At 39.4% G+C, this 11,810-nt stretch overlaps 1 protein-coding gene across 1 annotated transcript in view; it reads left to right on the forward strand.

Annotated features, from left to right (window-relative positions):
• The window catches only part of tmem63c (transmembrane protein 63C), a 32,046-nt gene extending 24,677 nt beyond the window's left edge, over nucleotides 1–7,369 (forward strand). Inside the window, exons 16-23 of the mRNA XM_072365732.1 lie at nucleotides 208–294; nucleotides 407–472; nucleotides 579–741; nucleotides 823–928; nucleotides 2,601–2,768; nucleotides 2,875–2,987; nucleotides 3,099–3,173; nucleotides 4,064–7,369. Coding sequence (XP_072221833.1) covers nucleotides 208–294; nucleotides 407–472; nucleotides 579–741; nucleotides 823–928; nucleotides 2,601–2,768; nucleotides 2,875–2,987; nucleotides 3,099–3,173; nucleotides 4,064–4,294 — 1,009 coding nt within the window. The 3' untranslated portion in view covers nucleotides 4,295–7,369. The remainder of the gene's footprint in view (nucleotides 1–207; nucleotides 295–406; nucleotides 473–578; nucleotides 742–822; nucleotides 929–2,600; nucleotides 2,769–2,874; nucleotides 2,988–3,098; nucleotides 3,174–4,063) is intronic.
• The last annotated feature ends 4,441 nt before the right edge of the window (nucleotides 7,370–11,810 follow it).

Below are 11,810 nucleotides of genomic sequence, written 5' to 3' on the forward strand. Positions count from 1 at the left end.
AACCCCCACAGACGTGTGTGTGCAGGCGTGATGTGTGAAGGACCAAATGCAAATCAGCATTTACTGGAGTGAAAAGTGTAGTTCATGCTAATAAACCCAGCAGAGCTGTATATGTAGAGTCAGCTGATTTACAGTATCTCAACTGAGTAATTTAACATGTTGAAGGAAATCAGATATGCATTGCATAATCATGCCCTCATATTTCAGATCTGATGAGAATCAAGTAACGATGCACAAGTGTTTTTTTCTGCTGGTCTTCATGGTCATCATCCTCCCATCCCTTGGTCTCTCCAGGTACAATTTCAGCTCAAAAACAGACTCAAGACACATATAAAACAAATTTATTGACACATTTGAATGTACTTTGTTTGATTTATTGTCTTTTTTTGTCTCATATTTGTTGCAGTCTAGACCTCTTCTTTACCTGGCTGTTTGATGTCAACTTCCTGAATGAAAAGGAGGTCAAATTCCAGTAAGGTCGTGTTTTCTTTTGCAAAAAACTACAATAGAAGCGTCAACCGAATCACAAAAAGACAGCAGCCGAGCTTCTTTTGTTGTTCTTATATCTCTGGTTGCAGATGTGTGTTTCTTCCCGACAACGGAGCATTTTTTGTAAACTACGTGATCACCTCCAGTCTGATCGGCACGTCTATGGAGTTACTTCGCATCCCAGCACTGACAGTGTACGCCCTCCGCCTCTGCTTTGCAAAGTCCCAGGCGGAGCGGATTCACGTGAAACGGGTTAGAAGAAGTTTGATGCTTTTCTTAGCATTTTGATGTGCTTCTTAAAAAGCTTAATTCATTTTGATTTTTTTTCTGCAGAGTCAAGCTTATGAGTTCCAGTTTGGCTTGGAGTATGCTTGGACCATGTGTATCTTTGCTGTCAGTATGACCTACAGCATCACATGTCCCATCATTACACCCTTTGGTGAGTGACATACAATTACCCTCTTGTATCATCATCTAACCCTCTTTTCTCTGCCGTCCGCATCCCGTCACATTCCCTCTTACTTGTGTATATGTGTTTGTGCTGTCTCTCCTCACACTGTAACCTCACTCTTCTCTACTGCCTGCCAGTCCGATGCAGACTGTGTGAATTTGCTGCTGTAGTCCCAGACACCCAGACACAGTGAGTTGCAAGCCAGACGCCCACTCTGCTCCTGTCTCTGCCCAGAGCTCACCAAGCCTCTATTTACTTCTGCAGCCTAATCGTCAGTCCGAGCAGTCTCCATTCACACACCATAGTTGGCTTCTATGTGCATTTCACCTGTGTTGTTTTCCCCCGATTGGTATTCTAAATCTAAACTTTTAGTCTAATATAAGTTTTACAAAGCACCATAAAAATGTGTTTGTCAAACGCTCATACAGCTCTGGTTGATCTATATCAAGGCACCCAATATATGCAGCACTTTTTTTCTCCACTATGTGTCTAGTCGAAGTAAAATGTGACACATAGAGGGTGAGATCTTCTTGGGAGAGTTTTATATTCCTGTTTTCAACCGTTATGTAATTAAGAAATGCAATGCAATGAATTGCAAATCATTTTATTCCTATATTTTATTGTAAGCTGTACAAACCGAGAGGGCTTGTTGTTGTTTTTCCTCCAGAAAATACATGCATGTTTTGAGTTTGGTGGCAGGAGGGTTTCAAATTAGTTGTCCAACAAAGGGCTGGAAACTACGTGTAATCCTTAAAGAGTGACGGAACTGAATTAGTCTCACAACTAGTTTAGTTAATTGGCAACAGTTCAGTAATATGATTAGGTACAACCTCTATTCTGTCAAAGATTGCATGGGTAATTAAATTAAGAAAATGTTTCTTAATCTATAACTTGAAGATTTCATCTTTTACAAGGGACAATGAATGTGCTGTCATCTTTGTTTGGCACTGCATTAAAAAAAGTGATGTGATTCTGAGGTGGAAATCACTGCATGAGCTCAGGAACCCTTCTGAAAACCAGTGTGTTTGTTAAAACTCTACCATGCAAAGAAAAAAGAACTTGAATCATTTTCTGCTTGTTATCAGCAAACTGTGCAAGTGGTGTCAGTTACGGCAACATTAATACTCAACAATATATACATGCTTTAAGCTTCCACCCACATTTTTCTGGGACGTCCTTGCTTGTTTCAGCAAGACATTAACAAACCACATTATTATCAAGCATATGACAAATGACAACATCAACTGTTGAATAGTTGGTCAGCTATCAAACACTCACGGGTTACATAACAGTTACGTAGCACAGTGGTAAACAGGCCCCTGTTACAACTCCTTCATACAGTCATGGTTCTCAGTATTAGTGTTTGATATGTTGTTGTTATACCTTCTCAATTAAACACAAGCGGTAAATGGTTTTCAAGTGTTTCGTCATATAAATGTGTGCACTCACTTGAACAGGCATCTGTTGGTCTATTTACTTTTCTAGCTGATGACCACTTGTTTTGTTGAAGCTCTCTCTCTTTTGCTGCACTGTCTCCTGTGGATTTTTGGAGCCTTAAGCATGACATCAACCGTGATGGATTTGAAGATGAGTTTCACCTGCCCTTCTATCTGCAGGAGCTGATCATCCAGTGTATTTTTGTTTTACTGTGTCTATCCAGGTCTGCTCTATGTGATCCTGAAGCACATGGTTGACAGATACAACATCTATTATGCATACATTCCCACCAAACTCAACCAGCGAATCCACAGAGCAGCCATCAGCCAGGTCATCGTGGCTCCCATCCTCTGCATGTTCTGGCTGCTCTTCTTCTCTGTGCTCAGATTAGGTACTTTGCCTCTGCAATATCTTTGTTATTAAAGTTTACATAGCAATCAAATGCTTTATTAATGTCCATTATATTTGACTTCACTTGTTTCTCTACACTGTCACAGGTCCAGTGCATCCCATCACCCTTTTCACCTTTGTATCCCTGATCTCCTGTGTTGCCTGTTACCTTTTCCGCTTGTGCCTTAAAAAAACACCAGACAAGTCAACAAGCTACCAGGTCTGCCCCCCCACCCCTAAAAATCACAAAAAGATTGATATCCACTTGCACTTAATTACTAGTATGTATTTCAATGTGATTGATATTTTTACTGGATTGTCTTTGCTTCAGATGTCTGATCAGCCAGCAGAGGGAACATTCACTGACGCAGACAGGAGCACTGTGACATCCACCACCGCCTCCAGTGTACAGTACCAGTTTTCCTTTTTTTATTCTGTTTGAATGCATCATTTTATGAAGTGATCAATTTAGAAAGCATTTCCATTTGCTCTCTGATTTTGATAAAGAAGTTCGCTCAAGTCCTGGGTGAGCTTCAAAGCCTGCTGCTACTCATCTATAGCAGCCCTAATAAATAATTACATCCATTTAATATATTTATTAAACCATATCAAAACAGACTATGCAAATGATCCCTCAGAGCATTAGTATTGTTGATGTATCATGCTCGATCATTTATTAATATGTAGAAAATGATCCAAACTTACATATTACATAAGTGAATGACAAAAGAAGGAGAAAATTATGTCTGGTGTCACCACTCGGCAGCAATACCTGCAGTTAAATGTTTTGCTGCACAGCCCACCTTCTCTTGAAATTCAGTTCATTTCAGCCATCTTTGCAGTGGTTCACCAAAGAGATGCAACAATGATACTACCACCACCACGTTTTACAGACCAGACAGGATATGGTTTTTATGCTGAAATGCAGGGTTTTCCTTTCTTCAAACATAAAACAAAAAATGTTTTATTCCACAAAATATTTTTCCCAGAGCCTGGAGGGCTCACATAACCCTTATTAAACTGCAGAGGTGCAGCAATAATCTTACTGGAGAGCAGTGGCCATTTCCTCGGAGCTCTGCCATGCATACTGTTGTTGAAGGTAGTCCCTTCACACCTGATTCTAACGTCCCCTTCAGATGAACTGCTAATTATTTTACCTCTAAAGATAAATAATAATAGATAATAATAATAATATAGATTTTTTTTTTTTAAATAAAGAAAGTGTAGGTTATATTTCTTATAATCTAGCGAACTGAATGCACAATCATAACCTGCATATTGATCTGCTTCCCTCAGCTCTTTGTGGCGTCTGTGTTACTGGAACCAGAGCTGGCTTTAACTCCGATGCCCTCCCCAGCTCACCACGGCTACGGCACGTTGGCCAGCTCCCAGAGTTCAAGTCACGGTCCAGTCGCAGGAGCGGAGGGTGAGGAGGACCACACCCAAACCCACGAGACTGAGCTCCAAGACCCTGCAGACCCCTATTGCTCCAGCCCTCTCATGGACAGCCCTGTGGGTTACCAGTAATAACAAATCCCACCAAAACTAATGTCCATATGTCCTATAGCTGGGGAACAAAGATTATCAATGCCACAAAGCTGCATTTTTACCACTGACCTCAAACTCTGACTAAGCTGCCTCACACACCACTGAGACTAGATTGGGCTTGTTTGAAGGGATGAAGAGCCTAAGGAGGAAATGACGTTGAGAATACAGGAGCCAAATAAAAAAATAATTTAAAAAAAATCTTAAAAACCACAGCAGTCTGCCAAAACATCGCCTTACCCTGTCTCATAGACACATGAATCTCAACAGACAATAACATCTGGCTAATGTACAGTTATTCCAGTTTAAAGATCAGAAGCTCCATGATTCTATCTTCTTCTATGGCTTCATTTGCAAGTTGAAAAGAATAAAAGTAATGAGGGGTGGAATTGCCTTCGGGCTGCTATCAGACAGACACTGCCCATGCTGTGCCTCTTGGACATGAGTGGGGGTGAAAGTTCCCATGGGAGTGGGTGGTGTGAGCAGGCTTGCCCCGGCAGACTGACAGAGTGGTCTGGGCTCGGGTGATATCTGGTTCCTCTGTGAGGCTGAGAGTGAGGGCAGCTAGTTGAGAAGCCATCTGCAGTGAGAGCGCAGACAGACGGCGGGCCGAATGTAACTCAGAGATGTACTGTAATATATGTACACTCTCTCCACAGAGGCATAAGCAGCGTGACTGAGCCTGAAGCTCATTGTAATTATGTTTAATTTAGGGTTGCTATTTTGGCTAAAGTATTTTGGTGTTATTGGTATAGTGCATTGGGCTGTGGCTGGGGGGGCACTAGAGTCTTGTCATTTTGATTTGTTAATGAGAATTGTACTTAATTATTCTGTTTGGACTGTGTACACGATCCAACTGCATTTACACTTATTTTCAATGGCTTGACATTTTTGGAGAAAAATACTAATTCCCTTTCTTGCGAAGAGTTTGGTGACTGACAGTGCTCACGTTCAATAAACAAGAGGTACTCTAAAGAGCACGGAGTGATGAGGCTGAATTTATTAGTTCCTTCGTTTTTTCCATCTTCCACCACATCACCAAGTTTCACAAATTTGGTTTTATTTCGTTTCTTTAATGGTCTTGTTTGAAAAACTGAGCACCAAACCAAATGACCACCAAGGAGCTAATGCTGGTCAGTTAGCTTAGCATTGTTTAAAAAAAAAATGGTTTGCCCAGGGAAAGGATCGGGACTGTTTCCTGGCTGAGCATTGCAACTTTCTGGATTAAGTAAGTTAAGCTAATTGGCTGCTTGTAGTAGCAACATATTCAGATGGCGCATACAAAAGTCTTTTCATCTCCCTTCAGGTTTGCGAAAACTGTGGGGAAAAATAGAAGCATAAGTTGGAATTGCAGCTTTATGAAAATAAAGTATTTATTATGCTGATTATGTCACATTTAAATAGAAGCCAATGTCACCCTGTGTTCAAACTAAAGCCATTATTTACATATCCTAGTTTTTTTTTTTAAATCTAAGAAACAATATAATATTTTGCTCAAAATCATTTTTTGTATCAAATTCTTTGGTGTTGGTCAAATATATTTGAGCTTAAATTTAATTTTGACATGTTGCAAATATAACAAGTAATATTAAATCACTATCATGCTGTAGTACCATTTCATTTATATGAACCTTTTCTGTCAAGCAGCTGCATGTTGACTGTTGTTTAAATGAAGTATGGGTTATTCTTCCACTTATACATCAGTCTGTATGTTTACAGGTTTGATATTTCTTCTTTTTTTCCTGTGGTGGTGTTTCTCATGAATCTGAATGTGAGCTGATTGCAGCTTGTTGTTCATGTCTTCTGCTGTGCCTTGAAGGAAAACCCCCCTTTTTGTGTGACAATCCAGCATGGCCTGAAATATGCTGCATGGACCGAAAACAATTAAGAGAAAAACACAAAAGACTTAAATGTTTTTTTGTTTAACAGTCGGTTCAGAATCAAACAAACATACAAAAGCAGTGACCTTCTTCCACTAAGATATCAACAAGACTACAACAAGTCAACAGTCAGATAACAAGGTTATCTGGGTCTTTTGGCCCCATCGCATTGTCTTCGTCACAAAATTCCCGTCACGTGGACTCACAACGTGAATAAGTCTTTCAAATGTTAAGTTTGAACATCAACAGATCGATCACAGCTGAGCAGATCTGTTCTTGAATACCAAGAAATGAGATCAAAAACTGTGGTGCAACTAAATTGCAAGGACAAGAGTGAAAAGGCGAGCTTAAATGTAAGCTGAATTTGTGTCTTTACATTGCAGTTGTCGCTTTTTTGTATCGTGGCGTTGTTGGTGCCTTGTTGTTGATTTCCATCACTATCTTTTCAGTTCTCATTTGCTGTATTTTTGGATTATGATATGAAGATAAAACATGTTCATCCAGTGTCGTATTTGTCTTTGGGTGATATCAACACATTGACTCTTACTGATCAGTTCACCCCAAACTGCTCTCAAATTGACCGAGAAGCCGCTTTGCTGAGTAGAGTGGAATTTAATCCGTTTTGTCCTCTGTCTGACTGAATGTATCATAATATAGTACTTTCAGTTATGCTCTTAAAAGATGAAATATACTTTGCGCTGGTTAATGAGTAATATAGTTGTGGTTCTGATGATGTGTATAACAGATGAAAGCTGGCAGTAACTGCATAGAATTGTGAAGTAAAAGCTGTTTTGGGGGAAAAAAAGCATCAAAGAGCATCTCAAAGTTTCTGTCTCTGAACTGCCAATATGTCCTGTGGTTTCTCTTCCAGAAGATTGTTTCACAGATCATTAAGCGTGCTTTCCTTTGGAAAATACAAAATAAAATGCATCAGTATTCTTAGCTCTAATGGCCCTGCAAAGACGAACTGTCCATTTTCATGCTTTGCTAGTTTTATTGTATCCTGAAATGTCTGTGCATATGGCCTATGCCATTTGAGGTCTATTAGCTTTCCAGACTTGTCAGTTTCTTTTTGCTTTTGAATGCGTGCATCATAAATACATGACTTTAACATTTTAAACCTGCTATAAATACGGGTTGTTTCATCTCCAACAAGATTGAGGCACAAAAAAACATTTGAGACTGATCTCTATCAGGCCAGTGAGCCAATATCTGTCAAAAGTAAAGTGCTGTGATCTGAAATTAAGAGTAGTTTAGCTCAATTAATTCATTTTATGCCTCAGAAATATTGTTACTATCCTCTGCTGAGGTCTGTGATGAGTTTTTTTTTTTACCAGGCAGTGAGTCAGACTTCATGTGGTAAATAGTAGAGCAGGAGTGAACATGCACACAATCTCTTTAGGAAATGTGACAAAGATATTTTGCACTTACAAAATAAGTTTCATCTATTAGCTTGATGGTTAATATATCAACGACCTGTAAAGAAAGTGAAGTTCAAAAACGGCCATTTGTAATTCCACTGCAACTGGATAAGACGTTGTCTTCTATAATATCATAACTTATCATTTTTACACTTTGTTTTTTGTACCAGATTAAACATTTGATGTGCTAACTAGTAGCATTTAGTTGCTCTGAGCCTGAGTTTGTTTCCCTTCAGGCCGTTCCTTAGCCAAGGAGCTGCTGGCGGTGTGTTTAATGTACAGATCAAATCTGTCATCTAATTCTTGACAAGAAAACAAATAAGTTTAACTCAGACTATTTATTCAAAACCAGTCAAAGTAAAAACTCCCCGGGACAGTGATTCTTCTGATTGGACCACATTTCTAAAAATAATCACAGGCTCAATGCCCTCATTTAACAACGCTGGCATGAAGATGTTAATGAATGCAAGTGCATGTTTGCTTAGTGTTTGCAGCAAGACGTGTGTCTGCATACAAACTACCCTTGGGAGAATCCGCTGTACATACTTCAGACCTCAGAGGCTCCTAAAACCACATCAGTTTGGACAGGGCAGCTAACAGCAGCTGCTTGTATCTGCACCACATTGGACAGGAGCAGCATCCAGTGGAAGATGCTGTTCTTGGAAAGCAGCAAAGTTTTTTCTGAGAAACATCAGACACTGACTGATGGGGTGGCATTTCCCTGAACGTTTTAAAGGAGTAAAACCACCACAGCCTGCTGCCCATTATGCACAAGGCTTTTTCATTGCTTGGAGTTATGAAAGAAGAAAGAAAAGTCCCTGACATTTCCCCTGTCACCCGTGGCAACTGCTGAGAGCATGTTTCTCAGTGAAAGGTGAATTCCTCTGGGAGTGTGGCCTGCCGCCTGCCCCGCTCCTGCCCAGATGCTCAGAATAGAAAATGTCTCTGCCTCCTGCTGCAAACATATTGTCACTCCCATATGGGTTATTTTCAGCATGCAAATGTAGCTTAAAAAGTTTGTGTTCTATGTCCCCTTGTGTGTATAATGATATCCAAGTTACACATATAAGAAAGTTTGTCCTTCTCCCTTGGAAAAAGCCGCTGACATTTAAAAACTTTCGTTCTTATGTAACAGTCTTCCTCAAATATGTTGCCCACATTTAGATTTCAAGTTCTGTATCATTTTTTTGTCCTTGTTAGCTTACATATCAAGATTTAAAGTTTAACAGAGTAGCTGCTGAAGACCTTTCAATTATATTGCTAAATCTTTCTCAGTTTACCATCTGTGTGTTCTGCTTGGATTGCTTGTTTTGGTGAGGAAATGTATCACATACAACAGAAATTCTGTTCCATGTAGAAACGTCTTAATTTCATGCAGCACACCAGGTGATTGCAGAGCATACAGCTTATTCTGGTCTACCAACTGAGAAAAAAAAAAAAAAAAAAGAAACAACCACTCAAAGTCTAATTTACGGTTTACTTCTCTAGATATCGTTTGTAGAAAACTCCAGCAGTTCATTGGAGATTAGCATCTTCAACTGAAACCGGGGAGCTTTAGCCGCAGACAGGATGGGGAGTCATTATGCCCCACACCATCAAATAAATCAGAAAAAGATCGTACATCACAATAGGAGTAGCTATTTAGACGCTGCTAATAGCCCAGTGTTGTGGTTGTTGCTTGGCAGACTGTGTTGCAGCATCAGGGTCCTGCTAAGCTATCAGAGCGAGACTTTTTAGCCTGAAGCTGTATGCATAGTCACTGTTCATTTCTCTCAACAATCTGATTTAGGATGAGTGACTGACTGAGCAATGTGTAATATATATATATATATATATATATATATATATATATATATATATATATATATATATATATATTACACATATATATTACACATATAAAATATATATATATATATATATATATATATACGACCATCACTTAACAGTTGCCATGACAACCTTCAATCCCTGTTCACTCTAAAACACATCGCAGACTTTCTAAAAATAATGTGTGTTGTCATTTCTCAGACTCCCCTCCAGACAACAGCCCTCAGAGCAAATCCTCGTCAATTCCAAGGTTAGGTGCAGGACCTGACTATTTAATGACCATACAGAAAATATCATATGATGTGTTTTAGGAGGTAACGTATTAGTTTGTTGCAATTGTATCCTGTTGAAACCTGATGGCTAAGTCTCTGTGAAACCCCGAGATGAGACAAACCGAACCTCAGTGTTATTCTGTAGGCTGAAGGGAGACATGAGGCATGAAGCTAGCATTAATCCAGCAGACTCTCATTGGGACAGAGAGAGTGAGGATGCTGTGTACAGAGCAGAGGGACGGATTAAGGACATGTCAACTGCCACTTAAATGCCAGAACAGACAGCCAACTCATGGATGTGACTTTAACAGAGATACGACCAAATTGTATATGACAGAAATGATCCACGTTTATTAAGATAACTCATCATCTTTTTCTCCACTTCTCTCTTTACTACTGCTTCACTTACACAACAAACTGACATTCAAGCAGAAACATGCCTGTGAGGTTTTAAGTTGTTTTTTGGGAAGAAAATAAAAAAGACCCACACTGTCAGGAATTCTTGATGTGACATCGTGCAGCTGCATGAGTAAGTGGGCTGATGTGCCTGAAGTCACCCCCATCTTTGCAGCCGAGGGCGATGAGCCATTCGTCGCTTGGATCTTATGTAACGGCAGAGGATGGGCTGTCAGTGGGAAGGAAATCAGGCACTGAGAGATTGATTTCAAAAGCTGACCGCTGTGCTGTCTGTGACAAACACTCTAAGACCAAGAGGAAAACACACTGACCCCAATTAGCACAAAAGTACCCACAGATCACTTTATTTAGTATCAAGTAAACACATAACATGTTCTTCTTTAAAGTGTAAGATGGAATCAGGTTTACAAAGAGTGTGTGTTTGTAACAACTCAAACAATAATGTGTGTTTTTGGTTGAAGGATAACTAAGTGAAGTCATCACTGTTCAATAGCAGCTGATAATGATGAGGTAGACAGTGACACACCCAATATGTACACATCTGGATGTTACAAAGTTAAGAAACCAGTTGTCAGTCATCTTGGCTATAAATGCTTACTGTAAGTTAACTAAAAACGGACAGGTGGAGGAAAACAACCTGCACAGAGCAGCGTACAGGTACTAAGAAAAGAGTCACTAGAAATACACCACCTACATAGCCAGTTAACAAACATTACAGCTGTGGGCTGGAAAGTAAAGACTGAACAGATAATGTAGGGATGAAACAGCTCAACAGAAAACCCTGCCTTTATACTTTTCGGTAAGAATTACACATTGCACATCAAAACAGAAAATTTGCCAGTGTGTTGTCATGTTTCGGGTTCATTAGCTGAAATCCACATACAGTAAGATAATATATCTTCAGGATATAGTGGGCATGAACTTTGGGGGGTGGGGGAAACAACGTTCTTTCACAACACATACGATTTAGAATATAAAAATAAACTTTATAAATATAAACTCAGACTAAAGCGATAATAACCACATATCAGCAGCTTAGATTTACAGTTAAATCATGTTATTATCTAATACTTGGCGCACTGTTGTTAAGTTATTTGGCATTCTGGCCACGTACATAAATAACAACCGTAAATGATACATACAGTGTCATGGCAGTAATAACAATAATAATAATGATAATACACAGGTATTGGACAGTTTTAGCACACAGTTTCTCTGCGTTATTTGTTTTGTGTGAATAAATTCAAAGGAAACTCTTCGTTAGCAAAGCCTCATTTCCACACAGAAGCGGAGTAACACAGCCTGCTCAGACCATCTTCAGCCTTTAAGTCGAGGTAATACTACATTTGTAGCCACAACAATGTCGTTAATAAGCATTAGTGAGAGAAGCAACTACCGCACAACAAAACTACTTTACACTAACAATAAATGGAATCTGCCAGCCAAAGAACAAAGATTATATAATTCCTCTAATATGCCCTTAACTGTCAAACGCTAAGTCACGTAACAGTCTATTAGTTAGAGTTTAACAGTCATTAAACGCCGACAGAAATACTCAGAACCTCAACGGTGGCGAGCATCACACACCATGTCAAGTAAGGTGCACATGGACACCTCAACAGTCATAGATCACTGAAGAAAGCTATCAGAGAGTATAACAGTTCTTGTCAGAGGCTAT

Source organism: Leuresthes tenuis, unplaced genomic scaffold (assembly GCF_036924035.1).
Source record: "Leuresthes tenuis unplaced genomic scaffold, fLeuTen1.0.hap1 SCAF_15, whole genome shotgun sequence".
NCBI lineage: Eukaryota > Metazoa > Chordata > Actinopteri > Atheriniformes > Atherinopsidae > Leuresthes > Leuresthes tenuis.